The sequence below is a fragment of the Neofelis nebulosa genome, chromosome 14, assembly GCF_028018385.1.
Source record: "Neofelis nebulosa isolate mNeoNeb1 chromosome 14, mNeoNeb1.pri, whole genome shotgun sequence".
NCBI lineage: Eukaryota > Metazoa > Chordata > Mammalia > Carnivora > Felidae > Neofelis > Neofelis nebulosa.
Window position 1 is genome coordinate 41,439,490 of NC_080795.1, and position 18,217 is coordinate 41,457,706.

The following is an 18,217-nucleotide window of genomic DNA, read 5'->3' on the forward strand; positions in this document are numbered from 1 at the left end:
CCTCCAGTACATTCTGAAATGTATCCACAATCATTTTTGTTTTAATATTTTAGGCTCTTATTCTGAGCATGGCTGTGCCCACTATAATAGGTCTCAGCTTATGGAAAGAGGTAAGAAAAACAGGTTTTTATATTATGAAAATGTACTTTACAAGGTAGTGATAAATTTACATGTGTGTAGCATATTTATATTGAGATACTATTCTAACAAATAAAGTGTGATATTCTTAGTATGCCTAATTTTTTATCATTAGGAACACAATACAAGAGTTAAAACATTTTTAGAATGCCGCATGATGCAATTTTCTGTGGTTTCCTTATTTATTTATTTTTTTATATTTAAATGTTTATTTATTTATTTTGAGAGAGAGCATGTGCATGTGTGTGCGAATAGGGGAGACAGAGAGAATCCCAAGCAAGCTCCACGCCTTTAGTGGGGAGCCCATCGCAGGGCTCAGTCCTATAAACCTAGGCGCCCCTCATTTTTCTACAGTCTAATTCTGTTACTAATTCAGTTTATAATTGGCAAAGGACATTACTGAATAAATAGGTGATAATATTAAAAAGCAATTTGGGGGGTGCTTGGGTAGCTCTGTCAGTTTGGGCGTTCGACTTCAGCTCAGGTAATGATCTCGCGGTTCATGAGTTTGAGCCCTGCATCAGGCTCTGTGCTGACAACTCAGAGCCTGGAACCTGCTTCAGATTCTGTGTCTCCCTCTCTCTCTCTGCCCCTCTCCCGCTCACACTCTGTCTCTGTCTCTCTCAAAAATAAATAAATGTTAAAAAAAAATTTTATTAAAAAGCATTTTGTAATGAAAAACCCACAACTAACATCATACTCAGTATTGAAAAACAGAGGTATTCTTCTAAGGTCAGGACCAAAAGAAGGATATCCACTCTCACCACTTTTATTCAACATAGTACTGGAAGTTAGAAGTCCATAGCAGTCAGACCAAAGAAAGGAATAAAAGGCATCCACATTGGTAAAGAAGTAAAACTTTTATTTGCAGATGACGTGATATTATATATAGGAAACTCTATTGGAGCACCTGGGTGGCTCAGTGGGTTTAGTGTCTGACTCTTGATTTTGGCTCAGGTCATGATTTCACATTCGTGAAAATGAAAAAAAAGGGACACCTGGGTGGCGTAGTTGGTTATGCGTCCCAACTCTTGATTTCAGCTCAGGTCATGATCTCATGGTTTGTGGGATTGAGCCCCACATTGGGCTCCTTGCTGTCAGCACGGAGCCTACTTGGGATTCTCTCTCTTCCTCTCTGTCTGAGCCTCCCTCATTCATCCTCTCTCTCTCTCTCAAAATAAATAAATATGAGAAAGAAAGAGAAGTTAAACAGCAGAAAGAAATTAAGAAAACAATCCCATTTACAATTGTACCAAAAATAATAAGATACCTAGGAATAAACCTAACCAAAGAGATGAAAATCTGTACTCTGAAAACGATAAAACCTGATGAAAGAAATTGAAGACAACACAAAGAAATGGAAAGATGTCACGTGCTCATGGATTAGACAAACAAATATTGGGGGCACCTGGGCGGCTCAGTGGGTTAAGCATCTGACTCTTGAGTTTGGCTCAGGTCATGGTCTCCCAGTTTGTGAGTTTGAGCACTGCATCAGGCTCTGCGCTGATGGCATAAAGCCTGTGTGAGATTCTCTCTCTGTCTCTGTCTCTCTCTCTCTCTCTCTCTCTCTCTCTCTCTCTCTCTTTCTCTTTCTCTTTCTCTTTCTCTTTCTCTTTCTCTTTCTGTGTCCCTCCTCTGCTTGGCTCTATCTCTCTCAAAATAAAAATAAACTTATTAAAAAAAAAAAACAAGAACAAATATTGTTAAAATGTCTATATTACCCAAAGCAATCTACACATTTAATGCAGTCTGTATCAAAATACCAGTAGAATTAGAACAGACATTCTTAAAATTTGTATGGAACCAAAAAAGACCCCAAATAGCCAAAGCAATCTTGGAAAGCAAAACTGAAAGTATCGTGACCCCAGACTTCAAGTTATATTACATAGCTATAGTAATCAAAACAGTATGGTACTGGCACAAAAATAAACGCATAGATCAATGGAACAGAATAGAAAGCCTAGAAATAAATCTACAATTTTATGGTCAATTAATCTTCAACAAAGGAGGCAAGCATATGCAATGGGAAAAGGACAGTCTTCAACAAATGCTGTTGGGAAGACTAGACAGCTACATACAATACAATGAAACTGGACCACTTTCTGACACCATACACAAAAATAAACTCAAAATGGACTGAGGACCTAAATGTGAGACCCGAAATCATAAAAATCCTAGAAGAGAACACAAGCATTAATTACTCTGACATTGGCCATAGCAACATTTTTCTAGGTATGTTTCCTGAGACAAAGGAAACAAAAGTAAAAATAAATTATTTGGGACTACACCAAAATAGCGAGCTTCTGAACAGCAAAAGAAACAATCAACAAAACAAAAGGACAATCTACTGAATGGGAGAAGACGTTTGCAAATGACATATCTGATAAGGGGTTTGTATCCAAAATATATAAAGAACTGATACAACTCAACACCTAAAAAACAAATAATCCAATTTAAAAATGGGCAGAAGACATAATTCTCCAAAGAAGATATACAGATGGCTAATAGACACATGAAAAGATGCTTAGCATCACTCATCATCAGAAAAATGCAAATCAAAACCATAATGAGATACCATCTCACACTGGTCAGAAGAGCTAAAATAAAAATTACAGAGACACCTGGTTGGCTCATTCGGTTGAGCGCATGCCTCTTCTGCTCAGGTCTGGATCTCACGGTTTGTGAGTTTGAGCTCCACATTGGGCTCCACACTGACAGTGCAGAGCCTGCTTAGGATTCTCTCTCTGCCTTTCTCTCTCTCTCTTTCTCTCTCTCTCTCTCTCAATGTAAATAAATAAACTTAAAAAAAAAACTAAAGGGGCGCCTGGGTGGCTCAGTCAGTTGAACGTCTGGCTTTGGCTCAGGTCATGATCTCACCGTTCGTGAGTTCGAGCTCCGCATCGGGCTCTGTGCTGCTTCAGATTGTGTGTCCCTCTCTCTCTGCCCCACCCCTGCTTGTGTTCTCTCTCTGTCTTTCAAAAATGAATAAACATAAAAAAAAAAAAAAACCAAAAAACCAAAAATAAAAAACCAAGTGTTAGTGAGGATATGGAGAAATAGAAACACTCATGCACTGTTTGTGGGAATGCAAATTGTACAGCCACTGTGAAAGACAGTATAGAGGTTCCTCAAATAATTAAAAATAGAACTACCTTATGATCCAGCAATTGCACTACCAGCTATTTACCCAAAGAATACAAAAACACTAATTCAGAGTGATACATGCACCCCTATGTTTATTGTAGCATTATTTACAATAGCTAAATTATGGAAACAGCCTAAGTGTCCATTGATAGATGAATGGCTAAAGAAGATATGGTATGTGTGTGTGTGTATTATATATAATAATATATATGTATAATATACACACTTATCTTGATGAGCACTGAGTAATATAGGGAATTGTCCATTGATATATGATTGGCTAAAGAAGATGTGTGTGTGTGTATATATAATACATATATAATATATATATTATATATATATATAATACACATGCACTTGATGAGCACTGAGTAATATAGGGAATTGTTTAATCAGTATATTGTACACCTGAAATGAATATAATACTGTATGTTAACTACACTAGAATTAAAAAAAAAGTGTTTTGGCAACTCCAAAATATGAATATTTATAAAATAATATAAATCCTTTATTGTAGTATAACACGAAACTAATTGCCAATAAACCTGTTAAATTAATTGTGTGTTCCTGAAAGATGAAACTGATGATTGTTTGGTAATGATAAAACTATTGAGTCTAGGCAGTAAATTAACCATAAAATAGATTATTTAGATTATTTGGACTGAGAAGAATGAGGAGCTCACTGAAAGAAAGTAAAAAGATCCATGATATTTTTTCCATGAGAATGATGTTATAATATTGTTTGTCTTACATTAGTCTCGTAGTAAATACTCTGGAGCAGTTTTGAACTTTTTGGATACTTACACATACTTTTTGGGAATTTTGTTTTGCATTTTAGTTTTTTCCAAGATTAATGACAGAACTAATGGAACTACAAGAATTTTATGACCCAGATACAGTGGAACTTATGACCTGGATAAAGTAAGAATTGAACTGCTTAACACTTTTGTTAAACAATTGTTGCATGCTATCTCATCAATTCAGGGGAAATAATAAATTAATCCTTTTCCAAATTGTTCTCATAAAACTTGGAATTTTGCCCCATGCTTTTAGAGATATTTAGTTTTTGATTGACTTATAATTCTGATTTTCTAATTGAACTTCTCTCCATTGGAAATACAGCATTAGGTCACCTGGGTAGCTTAGATGGTTAAGCATTTGACTCTTGATTTCAGCTCCGGTCATGGTCTCATGGTTTGTGGGTTCGAGCCCTGCTATTGGGCTCTGCGCTTACAGTTTGGAGCCTGCTTGGGATTCTCTGGCTCCCTCTCTCTTTCTGCCCCTCCCCTGTTCATGTGTGCACGTTCGCTCTCCGTCTCAAAAATAAACTTAAAAAAAAAGAAAGTAGCATTCAGGGGCACCTGGCTAGCTCAGTCAGAGCATGTGACTCAGGGCGCGTGGGTGGCTCAGTCAGTTAAGTGTCTGACTCTTGATTTCAGCTCAGTTCATGATCTCACAGTCATGAGATTGAGCCCAGTGTTGGGTTCTGCACTGACAGCACAGAGCCTGCTTGGGATTCTCTCTCTGCTGCTCCCCTGCTCACAAGCATGCGCACTCTCTCTCTCAAAAATAAATAAATAAACTTTAAAAAAAAAGAGCATGTGATTCTTGATCTCTGGATTGTGAGTTCAAGCCCCTTACTTAAAGAAATAAAAAGCTAATATATATAGCATTGATAAGTTTGAGATTTGAGACTCTTTCTATGCTACACCTAGAAATGTAGAATATAAAGAAACAAATATTCCTTTATTTAGATAGTCAAGAGGTTGTTTCTTTTACCCTGGGTTGGATAAGTGGTGGACTGCTAGTCTTGTTAACGAAGTTTACCAAAATTTAAGATTTTAATTTTAATAGCCATACATATTTTATTTTATTTATTTTTAAATTTTTTAATCTTTATTTATTTTTGAGAGAGAGAGAGAGACAGAATGTGAGCAGGGAAGGAACAGAGAGAGAGGGAGACACAGAATCCAAAGCAGGTTCCAGGCTCCAAGCTGCCAGCTCAGAGCCCAACCCGGGGCTCAAATCCATGGACTGTGAGATCATGAATCTGAACCGAAGCTGGCCACTCAACTGACTGAGCCATCCAGGCGCCCCTAATAGCCATGCGTATGTTAAAACCCACACAGGACAGAAGATATGGTCTTTGGCCTATGGATACAGGGAATTGCAATTGAGACCCTATTTTCCCTCTCTCAACACACACATATGACTAAGGGACACTCAGAGGACTACACTATCAGTGATAGAATAGACCCACAAAATAGCCATCCAGTAGTAGGGAAAGCATATCTTCCTTGGCCTCAGCTATTAGTCAAACAAAAGTCTCTCCTCTGAATTTGCGGCAGTGGATCTGAATTCACACAGGTTTGCAGTTTGAAATTATACTTGTCTAATCCAAGAAACCCCCAGTCAAAAAATTATCATAAAAAGTGGTCCTGTGTGGTTTAGAGTGTCTGATATATTCTCAACCCAGGCTACACAGGTTTCCACAAATAGGACTTCATGAAGATGAGCTCTAAAATTAAAAAACACATGACAAAACAGTCTAACACAGTGAGATCAGCTGTTGTTTGTGATAAACAGCAGAATTAGATCTCTAACAATTTTTTTTCTTTCTTTTTTTTTTTTTTAGTTTATTTACTTACTTACTGAAGTAAACTCTATACCCAATATGACCCTGACATCAAGAGTCACATGCTCTTCTGACTATGCCAGCCATGTGCCCCAGAGCTCTAGAAATTTCTGATAATAAAATTTATGTGAGTTGGTTTCTGCTGCATAATAGACTACCACAAAAGTTAGTGGCTGCAAATAATAAACATTTCTTATTTTTCACTATTTTGGCAGTCAGTGAGTGGGGGTTGGGGAAGAGTCTTCTGGTCTGGGCTAGCTACTCTGGGACTGAGTGGTCAGGCATGGCCTCTCTCACATGTCTAAAGGTTGGGTAGGTATCACCTGGGAGAATGGAATTGACTTGGCCACGGGCCTCTCATTATCCAGCTCAGGTAGCCTGGGCTCATTTAGAAGATAGTGGTTATAGAGTTCTTAAGAGTAGCAAGAGAGGACAAATCTCAATGTCAAAGATTTTAAAAGTTTCTGCTCACATTATGTTTCTGTTCTGTTGGCCAAAGCGAGTCACATGACCAGGACCACTGTTTGCTCTGAGAGCATAGGTATGAGGTAAGAATCATTGCAGCCATTTTACAACTAGTCTACCCTGTGGGTAGACACTATGAAATAACTACACTGAAAAATGTTTAAGACATAGAAGGAGAAAATAAAACATGAAAAAATGAAACACTATCAAAAAACAGGAAAATATGGGGGGGGGGGAGACAAAAATGTTTTTATAAATGAGGAATAGGTTTATAGAAATGAAAATTGGTGTTATTACAAGGTTTTGTTACTGTAAATACACATTTCATATGTATAAAAATTGTTTTCTTTAGATCACCTTTATTGCCTATTAATATTTTTTGTGAATTGTGATTACCATTGTAGGACACTGACTATATAGCTTTGCATTGTCATTAACAAAAGATGAAGTTAAATCTGGGTGTGTGATTTATCACATTATTTTTAAGCATAGGGGCTTGAACATTGGACATTGTACATCAGGCAGTTCTATATATTACTGTGGTATAATTATCCTGTTTCATGTTTCTTTCCCCATTACTGGGTGCTCCCTGAAGACAGTGGCTGTGTGCCATCTTTTATTTCCAGAGCTTGGCATTGACTCTAGCGTGTAGTAAGTGGATGCTGAATGTTGAATTGGTTGGATTGGTTAGTGAAGACATTGGAGCAACCCTTTGGGATCTGCTTTTAGGTTTCCTAGTCTTGTAAGTGGCATCTTTCTGGGGCTTTGGATCATCGTTCAAAGTGGAGAAGTCCTACATGTGTTATCTGCAGACAGGTACATGGTAAACGTAGGGAAGAAGCAGGAGATGGATGGATTGGGAAAGATTTGGGTTGTGGTGGTTAATATTTTCAGAAGGATAAATTTGAGAATTCACACTGTCACCATTGAATTGATTACACTATATAAAGTAGTAAATTCCTGTCATTATATATACCCTGCGTTATTTTTTAGTAGTAGTATTACCACCTGGCCTATATCCTTTCCATCTCTCTCAAAAGCCAGGAACCTTGGGGTGCCTGGGTGGCTCAGTCGGTTAAGTGTCTGACTTTGGCTCAGGTCATGATCTCATAGCTCATGCATTTGAGCCCCGCATCAGGTTTTGTGCTGACAGCTCAGAGCTTGGAACCTGCTTCAGATTCTGTGTCTCCCTCTCTCTGCCCCTCCCCGGCTCATTATCTATCCCTCTCTCAAAAATAAGTAAACGTTAAAAAAATTTTTTTTTTAATTAAAAAAAAAGAAATGCCAGGGACCTTGTCTCCACCCCACCTTTAAATTTTTTTTCTGTGTTAGGGCACCTGGGTGGCTCACTCATTTAAGCATCCCGACTCTTTATTTTGGCTCAGGTCATGATCTCATGGTTCATGGGATTGAGCCCATGTCTGGGCTCTGCACAGACAGCATGGAGTCTGCTTGGGATTCTCTCTCTTCCTGTCTCTCTGCCTCACCCCCACTTGCTCTCAAGTTCTTTCTCACTCTCTCAAAATAAATTTAAAAATGAAAATAAAACTTAAATTTTTTTTTCCATTTTTCAGCATTCAAAATAGTTCCTGGCACGTAGTAGGTGCTTATTTTTTTTGAATTCATAAATGAAACAAATGCTGATATAGAAATTCAAGTATACAATACATGATTGAGTTGCCTGCTGTTTCATAGTTGATATAAATCATTGATCTAAATAGTACACTTACCTTCTCAGTGTGTAAATCTTTATGTTTCTTTACAGAAGGCAAGCTCCAGTTGCAGCTGTGTTTGCAGGGAGTCCGCAGTTGATGGGTGCGATTAAATTATGCACGGGATGGATGGTGACCAGCTTACCTCTTTACAACGATGATGATCTTCTCAAGAGAAATGAAAATGTAAGACATTTTAGATTACACATTTAAATCTTTTAAACATCCCTCTTCTATTTTAGTATAGCTCTGTAATGATGCATGTGTTCCTGGTTAGCTAGGAAAATCCAAACAATTTTAGAAAGAGTTGATTATTAGCTTTAGTCTTTGAAAAGCTGTGTAATATATTTAACCAAGAGGAGAGCCAAAATTAAAATACTAAGTTCTTTATTTTATGAATGGTATTGATAAGTTTCTAGGAGAAACATTTAATTTTCCACAAAGTTTCAAGGGAACTCATATGTAATATTTCACAAAGAGAAACATTCTTTGGAAAATATGATTGTTCTCAATCAAATTACCGAAGGCAGGCAGACTGTCAGTTAATGTCTTGATACACTTTGTATTTCCAAGCTAAAGTTCTGTCTCACTGTGGTTTATTTTTCAGTATGGGCTGTTATTAATAACTTAGTATAACATTACAATATCTAATAATACAATAGAATGTATTATTTTGACTGGTCCAGATGTAAATGTTAACTTCATATCTGGAAGCAGTGACCAACTGAACCTAAATTCCAAATATTCTGTTTTTCAGTTTGAGAGAATTTTATGTAGTTTTTAAGTATGCTGTAAGCTAAGGAGGTAATACAGCAATATAGAATTTAAACTGTAAGAAGAAGACTCTGGAATTAGAATACCTGGATTCAAATGCTACTCTTGCCATGTGCTAGCTCTGTGACCTTGAACAAGTTTGTTTTCCTTTTTTTTTAAGATTATTTTTTAAGTTTTTATTTAAATTCCAGTTAGTTAACATACGGTGTAATGTTAGTTTAAAGTGTACAATGTAGTGATTCAACACTTCTGATGTCTACACCTATCTTGGGGCTCAAACTTAAAACCCTGAGATCAAGAGTCATATGCTTTACCAACTGAGCCAGCCAGGAACCACCCCCCCTCCCCCCGCTTTTTTTTGTATTTCCACAATTCCTGTTTTATTTAAAAAAAATTTTTTTTTAATGTTTATTCATTTCTGAGAACAGAGGGATACAGAGCATGAGTGGGGGAGGGGCAGAGAAAGAAGGAGACACAGAATCTGAAGCAGGCTCCAGGCTCTGAACTGTCAGCGCAGTCCCCCATGCAGGGCTCGAACTCACAAACCATGAGATCATGACCTAAGCTGATGTCGGATGTTGAACCGACTGAGTCACCCAGGCGCCCCACACAATGCCTTTTTAAAAAAATTGAGGTATAGGTGTGCCTGAGTGGTTGAGTCAGTTAAGTGTCTGACTCAGCTCAGGCCATGATTTCACAGTTTGTAAGTTCAGGCCCCACATTGGACTCTCTGCTGTCAGCACAGAGCTACTTCAGATCCCCTGTCCCCCTCTCTCTATGCCCCTCCCCTGCTCTCTCACTCTCTCTCAAAATAAAAAAACCTTAAAAAATATGGTTAAAAAATTTTTACAATAAATAAATAATAAATAATTGAGGTGTAATTGACATATAACATTATATTAATTTCATGTGTACGATGTAATGATTTGATATTTGTATATATTACAAAATGATTACCACATTAAGTCCAGTTAACATCCATCAACATACATAGCTATAAAAAATTTTTTCTCATGATGAGAACTTTTAAGATCTACTTTCTTAGCACCTTTTAAATGTGCAGTACGGTGTTACTAACTATGTCACTATGCTCTACATTAGGTCTCTATGACATACATTTTATAACTGGAAGTTTGTAGCTTTTGACTCCCTTCACCCATTTTACCCACCTCCCACCCCCACCTCTGGCAACCACCAGTCTGTTCTCTGTATCTGTGAGTTTGGTTGGTTTTGGTTTTGCTTTCAGATTCCACATATAAGTGAGATCCTACAGTATTTGCCCTTCTGTGTGACTTACTTCACTTAGTATAATATCCTCAAGGTCCATCCGTGTGTGTGTGTGTGTGTGTGTGTGTGTGTGTGTGTGTGTGTGTGTTTAAGCTTTATTCATTTAAGTACTAATCTCTACACCCAGTCTGGGGCCCGAATTCATACCCCCAAGATCAAGAGACACATGTTCTTCTGACTGAGCCAGCGAGGCATCCCAAGGTCATCCATATTGTTGCAAATGGCAAGATTTCATTCTTTCTTTTCTTTTTTTTTTTTTTTCAACGTTTTTTATTTTTTTATTTTTGGGACAGAGAGAGACAGAGCATGAACGGGGGAGGGGCAGAGAGAGAGGGAGACACAGAATCGGAAACAGGCTCCAGGCTCCGAGCCATCAGCCCAGAGCCCGACGCGGGGCTCGAACTCACAGACCGCGAGATCGTGACCTGGCTGAAGTCGGACGCTTAACCGACTGCGCCACCCAGGCACCCCTAGATTTCATTCTTTCTTATGGCTGAATAATTTCCTATTTATAAATACACACACACGCATATACTACATTTTATCTATTCATCCACTGATGGACATTCAGGTTGTTTCCATATGTTGGCTTTTATAAATAATGCCTCAGATCATGACCTGAGCTGAGATCAAGAGTTGGACACTTAACCGACTCAGCCACCCAGGTGCCCCATATGTCTGTTTTTATCCTGATACCATACTGTTTGGATTACTATAGCTTTGTCATATAGTTTGTAGTTAGGAAGCATGATTCTTCCAGCTTTGTTTTTTCTCAAGATTGCAGTAAACATGGATGTGCATATATCTCTTTGAATTAGTGTTTCCATTTCCTTTGGATAAATACCCAGAAGTGGAATTTTTGGATGATATGGTAGTTTCATTTTTAAGTTCTTGATGAACGCTTCATACTGTTTTCCATAGTGGCTGTATCACTTTACCTTCCCATCCCCAGTACAAGGGTTCCCTTTTCTCCACATTCTCGCCAGCATTTCTCATTTCTTGCCTTTTTGATAGTACCCATTCTAACAGCTGTGAGGTAATATCTCTTTACGGTTTTGATTTGCATCTCTGTGATGGTGAATGATGTTGAGCACCTTTCATGTACCTGTTTGCCATCTGTATGTCTATTTTGGAACAATGTCTATTTAGATAATTTGCCCACTTTTTAATCAGATTTTTATTTCCTCTTATTGAGCTGTATGAGCTCTTTATATATTTTGGGTGTTAACCTCTTATCAGATACGTGTTTTGCAAATATTTTCTCCCATTCAGTAGGTTGCCTCTTCATTTTGTTGATGGTTGTCTTTGCTGTGCAGAAGTTTTTTAGTTTGATGTAGTCCCACTTGTTTATTTTTGCTTTTGTTGCCTCCACTTTTGCTGTCAAATCCAAAAAAATAATCACCAAGACCATTATCAAATAGCTTATCACCTGTGTTTCCTTCTAGAAGTTTTATGGTTTCAGGTCTTACATTCAAGTCTTTAATCCATTTGAGTTAAGTTTTGTGTGTGCTATACGATAGTAGTGCAGTTTCATTCTTTTGCGTGTGGCTGTGCAGTTTTCTGACATCATTTATTGAAGAGATTGTCCTTTTCCCATTGTATTGTTTTGACTCCTCTGTTGTAAATTAATTGACCGTGTATGTGTGGGTTTATTTCTGGGCTGTTTCCTTCCACTGATCTATGTATCTGTTTTTGTTTTTAACGTTTATTTATTTATTTTGAGAGAGGGTGGGGGAGGGGTAGAGGGAGAGAGAACCCTAAGCAGCCTCCGCACTGTCAGCACAGTCAATTTCATGAATTGTGAGATCATGACCTGAGCTGAGATCAAGAGTTGGACACTTAACCGACTCAGCCACCCAGGTGCCCCATATGTCTGTTTTTATCCTGATACCATACTGTTTGGATTACTATAGCTTTGTCATATAGTTTGTAGTTAGGAAGCATGATTCTTCCAGCTTTGTTTTTTCTCAAGATTGCTCTGACTATTCAGGGTCTGTTGTGGTTCTATACAGATTTTAGGATTGTTTGTTCTATTTCTATGAAAAATGCCATTGGAATTTTGATAGGAATTGCACTGAATCTGTAGGTGGCTTTAAGTGGTATGGACGTTTTAGCATTCTTCCAGTTCATGAGCACAGAATATCTTTCCTTTTATTTGTGTTTTCTTTAATTTCTTCAATTTTGAGCAAATTTCTGAATCTGGTTATTATAATAAGTTCTTATCTTCTGGTTGTGAGTCGGGATGCTTAAATGAGTGAGCCACCCAGGTGCCCTAATACAGAAAAAAAATTTTAAAGGTCGGGTGAGACAAGGTCCCTGGCATTTCTTTTTTTTTAATTAAAAAAAAATTTTTTTAATGTTTACTTATTTTTGAGAGAGGGATAGATAATGAGCCGGGGAGGGGCAGAGAGAGGGAGACACAGAATCTGAAGCAGGTTCCAAACTCTGAGCTGTCAGTACAAAACCTGATGTGGGGCTCGAACCCACTAGCTGTGAGATCATGACCTGAGCCAAAGTCAGATGCTTAACTTACTGAGCCACCCAGCCTCCCCTAGAAGTATTTTTTTTTTAATGCCCCATGAGTGTGTTACAGCTTCTTAAAATTTTAAAGTAAGTAAAAAATGTATGTGAAAAACAATAAATAGATACAGGCTGGATAGAAATATTTCCATTGAAACCTAGTTAGCAATTAAATGAGATAATGCACTATGCCTGAAACATAGTAAGACTTAAATATTAGTTATTATGTTCTGATTTACTATTAAATTGTATATGCACACACATAGAAACATAGAAAGTACAAAGAGGAGCGCAAAAGCAGGAATAATTGGGGCACCTGTCTGGCTCAGTCTGTAGAACATGTGACTCTTGAGCTCAGGGTCGTGAGGTCAAGCTCCACATTGGGCATGGAGCCTTCTTTAAAAAAAAAAAAAAAAAAAAAAAAAGGCAGGAACAATCCATTCTGCCTCTACAAATCCAAGTCTTCATAAAAGACATTGGCTTGATCTGGGCTTTGAAGGACTAGTAGAAACATGGTTGGAAAAAGAATGCATTGATTCCAGGATGAAAAATGACATGAGCCATGAAATTTGTATAGCCATGAAACTAAAAAAATAAACTAGGGCCAAATTCTAAAGGACCTGGAATGTCGTGCTGAAGGATTTAGACTTACCCTTGAGGCATTTGGGAGTTATCAGAGACCTTTAATAAGCCTGGGAATGGAATGCTTAGATCTATTTTAGAAAGTTAATTATGGTCACAGCAGAAAGAACAGATTGAAGCAGGGGAGAGTTCAGAGATGAGGAGATCTATCTGGGTGTGATTTACCTGAGAGACAACAGCTGCCTTTGTCTAGTATTTGCTGCATTTTGAAAAGGTACAGTCGCCTAAAATGTAGATGTATATAGCATATTCCTGAACTTTTTTTTTTTTTTTTTCGTTTTTTTGTTGTCTTATGATTGGCCTTTTCCTAATACAGAATTTCAGAACCACTTATAATTAGGTCAGACTTTTAATTAGGTTCTAGTTAAATTTAAACACTTTAGAGTTTTATGTTTTATGTGACTTTATGAGAATAGGAACCATGTTTCTTTTCAAAACTTTGTCTTTCTCTTTGCTGTCTAGTGCACAGCAAGTACTGACTGAATAAATTTGTTGTTAAACTGAAATTCAAATCAGACTCCATAAATGAGACCATATCATTTGAATTGCATTCTATCTATAATTCATGACCTGTGACTAATCTTTGTATAATTCCTAGGCCAGTAATTCTCAAACCTGAGACTATTATGCTCCTAAGGGACATTTGGCAATGTCTGGAGACATATTGATTGTCACAACTGTAGGAGGAATTCTTCAGGCATCTAGTGGGTAGGGACCAGGAATACTGCTGAACATCCAGCACTACACAGAACAGTCATCCTCTGTCCCAACAAAGAATTCTCTAGCCCAAAATGTCAATAGTACTTAGATCTTGTATTGTTGCCATTGCATAGAAGTGGTTTTCTTGTGTGTATGTTTAAAAAAATGTTTATTTATTTATTTTGAGGGGGGGGAGAGAGAGAGAGATTATGGGGGGGGGCGAGGGGCAGAGAGAGGGAGAAAGAGAATCCCAAGCAGGCTCCATGCTGTCTGCACAGAACCCAATGTGGGGCTCTACCTCACAAACCAAGAGATCATGACCTAAGCTGAAATCAAGCAGACGCTTAACCAACTGAACCACCCAGGCGCCCCTAGAAGTATTTTTTTTTTAATGCCCCATGAGTGTGTTACAGCTTCTTAAAATTTAAAAGTAAGTAAAAAATGTATGTGGAAAACAATAAATAGATATAGGCTGGATAGAAATATTTCCATTGAAACCTATTTAGCAAAGAGAAGCATTTATTAACATTCTGTGTACCACGGAATATCAGTAAGTACCTCTATCATATTGGTGGACATTGGACCTGAAGGTGCTGGAATGACAGCAATCATAACATGTAGGAGGTGGCTGCTGAGTATCAAATAGGTTGGGATCTTGTCCAATCTAGATATCAAATCTCAGTATGTCCAGGACAATACATGTGATACTTTTGGCCTAACATTTGTGATTCTGTTATTTTGTATTTTGTAACAAGAGCTAGTCCAATGTTAGCATCTCAGAAAAACTGAACAAGCTTATTATTTAATAAGATCCAGAACTTATTATCTTATAAGTTCAGCAAAATTGTAATGGAAAATACCATGGAATCAAGACAGGAGTTTTAAGCATTCTTGTTTATTTAGTATTTTGTAACAGTGGTCAAACTATGTTTAACCTTGCTAACTTTATTTCATGTATAAGTGAGTATAAAATACACTGTGTGTGGTATAAGATTAAAGGAACTATTATAATTCAATAATAAAAAGACAAGTCAGTTAAGAAATGGGCAAAGCCCATTGCTAAGTGAAATAAGTCAGATAAAGACAAATACTCTGATTATCATTTACATATGGAATCTAAACAAGCCAAACTCATAGAGAGTAGAGTGGTGGTTACCAGGGGCTAGAGGGTAGGGGAAGGAGGAGTTGTTGGTCAAAGTGTACAAACTTCCAGTCATGAGATGAATAAGTTCTGGGGATCTGATGTTACAGTATGGTGATTATAGTTAATAATACTATATTACATACTTGAAAGTTGCTGAGAGAGTAAATCTTAAATGTTCTCACCAGAAAAAAGAAATGGTAATTATGTGACACAGTGGAGGTGGCAGCTAATGTTGTAATGGTAATCATTTTGCAATATTTAAGTGTGTCAAATCCACAGGTTATACACCTTCAACTTGCACAACATTGTATGTCACTTATATTTCAATAAAGCTGGGGGGAAATGGCCAAAGGACTTGAATGGACATTTCTCCAGAGAAGATATTCAGTGGCAAGTGAATGAATTATGAATATAAGCTTCCTAAGGGCAGGAATCAAGGCTTAGTGAATATCTTTATTTTCCATAGATAGTGCTTTATACCAAATAATAGTAGATGTTCAATGTGTAGTTTCAAATAATACATTTTAAATGTTTTGACATCACCGTTTTAATTATATTCTTCCAGATCTATCAAATCTATTCAAAGCGATCTGCTGAAGATATTTATAAAATACTGACATCCTACAAGGCTAATTACCTAATTGTAGAGGATGCTATCTGCAATGAGGTGGGAACCATGAGAGGCTGTAGGGTTAAAGATTTATTAGACATTGCAAATGGCCATGTAAGTAATCATTTGAAAAGTTAAATATTTTTGACAAAAATGACTTTTTAGTTTAGTTTAATCTTACTCTTTTTAAAGTTTATTTTTTTATTTTGAAAGAGAGAGCAAGCACGCCCAAGCAGGGGAGGGGCAGAGAGGAGAGACAAAATCCCAAGCAGGTTTCACGCCATCAGCGCAGAGCCCAATGCAGGGCTCAAACTCACAAACTGTGAGATCGTGACCTGACACTTTTTAATATGGTGTTTCATACCTTTTGACAGGTGGTTTGCGAAGAAGGTGACAAGTTGACCTATTCAAAATATGGGCGATTTTGTCATGAAGTCAAAATTAACTATTCTCCATATGTGAATTACTTCACTAGAGTATACTGGAACAGATCCTACTTTGTATATAAAATCAACACTGTGATATCCTTTCAGTCTTGAAAATAGCAGAGTCTTCATTTCAAAGGCATATCACTTGAAGTAAAATGTGATTTTCTTCTACTTACATGGTGTCTTTTGGAAATCAGAGGATGGACATTTGAAATGTTGCTGCTGCTTTTCCCCTCCTGCTGTTAACTGGATCCAGAGTTCTGCGAGAATAGAGCATCAAGCATTACTGTCCTTTGGTAAAATGTCAAATCTGCCACAATATTCCAGTCAGGTGTTTTCCTTATCATTACATGGTCTTTGAATACTTTATCTTTTCAATTATTATAAAATTGCCCTCATAAATCTTCATTCTGTCATAACATAGGTCTTGAATTTGAATATGTTCAAGGTCAGAGTATATTTCTCAGACATAACATTTAATAAATATACCATTTAATGTCATAATTATAGACTAGAAGGAAAGAACTCTTCTTACCCTTGAGGCAGTTTCTGAAGGTATTTCATGGTTTATAATAGAATTGAAATATTACAATAAAAATTAATTTAAATGTTAGCTGAAAATATGTGACATTTAAATTAAAATGTGTAAATTGTGTAAAGGAACATGATTTTGAAGGATATATATAAAGATATATCCAGATTTTCCATGATACTGCTCTCCTCACCTGCTGCCTATATAAATGTGCACTTTCTTAGTAATATAGAGGACACAATATTGCATTTTATTATTTTATGACTATTAAGTGGTTAGCTTTTTTCACTTATACCCATAAATTTAATACCAATTTAATCATGATAAAACAGTGTAACTCTTGTTACCTAAATATTTTTTGAAACATTTAAAAGAATGTTCAGGTTTTTAAAGGGGTACAATGGGGTATACAGTCTATTCACATATTTTCTACTGACGTATTAAATAAAAAATTAAGTTTTTATCAGAATGAGAATATTCTGATATTAATGACTAAAATGACAACACTAAAACGAACAATTTCCTGAGATGGGGCAGAGGCTATTAAACATACTTCTGCATGCAGATATGTTTACCATAAAACACAAATGCTGTTATTTATGCAGATATGCATATGCAGATATGTTTACCATAAAACACAAATGCTGTTATTTATGAAACTATAGTACAGTCTTCAACATTAAGAACAAAATGACAATTCTAATAAAATTCACAACACAGTTTCACAGTCTAAATGCTACGTTCCTTTAGGTTAAATGTTTTTGTATTTTTAATCATTTATTAAAAGAAATTCTTAAATGATTCATTGGGGCATATAAAGAGATTCAGGATAGATGTATCATTTTAATAAGATGGGATGCATGTTTAGTTTTACCTTATGCATATGTTTAGTGAATAGATTTTTAAAATTTTCACTTGTTAGAGTGTTGTAAAAATTGCAGTTTCAATACTCTGAATTACTACTTTAGAAGGGAGCATCTTTTCATTATCCTTATTTTCGGGTATATATATGTGGGGCTTTTTTTTTTTTTTAAGTGCAAAAGCACATGCACTCTTAGACTAGCTTGAGGATGCTTTGCTTTTTTAGAGCTTCAGAATTAATTGTTTGATGGCAGTGTCATATATCTGGTGTACTAGTTTTATTTGGTTCTCATTTCATGCTTTTATATAATTTTTAACAATTAACATATTTCAAGGCAGGGCATTTCAGGTTCTCTGCACGTCTTAATAGTGAGTCATTAGTACTGAACTTCAAGCCTTATGAAAATATTACTCTGGTTACCTAAGTACATAGCAAAGGGTCACCTGGTAGTCCTTGTGATTAGAGCATGTAAAACAATGTAACTTCAGGGTTAGCTTGCATATGTTGAAAGGGAAATAGAATAACCTATGTAGCGTGAAATATTCAATTGAATTTGTATTGATTTATATTATCAAATATGCTGAATTCATTTTGATGTGTGTTTTTTTACTTTGTTTTGGCTTTT

At 36.6% G+C, this 18,217-nt stretch overlaps 1 protein-coding gene across 5 annotated transcripts in view; it reads left to right on the forward strand.

Annotated features, from left to right (window-relative positions):
- The window catches only part of DPY19L4 (dpy-19 like 4), a 66,349-nt gene extending 49,016 nt beyond the window's left edge, over nucleotides 1-17,333 (forward strand). For 4 of the 5 annotated variants that reach the window (XM_058698599.1, XM_058698601.1, XM_058698602.1 and 1 more), the window contains 5 exons: nucleotides 54-110; nucleotides 4,121-4,203; nucleotides 8,148-8,280; nucleotides 15,726-15,884; nucleotides 16,145-17,333. In XM_058698599.1, coding sequence (XP_058554582.1) covers nucleotides 54-110; nucleotides 4,121-4,203; nucleotides 8,148-8,280; nucleotides 15,726-15,884; nucleotides 16,145-16,309 — 597 coding nt within the window. In that variant the 3' untranslated portion in view covers nucleotides 16,310-17,333. The remainder of the gene's footprint in view (nucleotides 1-53; nucleotides 111-4,120; nucleotides 4,204-8,147; nucleotides 8,281-15,725; nucleotides 15,885-16,144) is intronic. The other variant, XM_058698600.1, reaches the window with a different exon arrangement.
- Nucleotides 17,334-18,217: the final 884 nt, after the last annotated feature.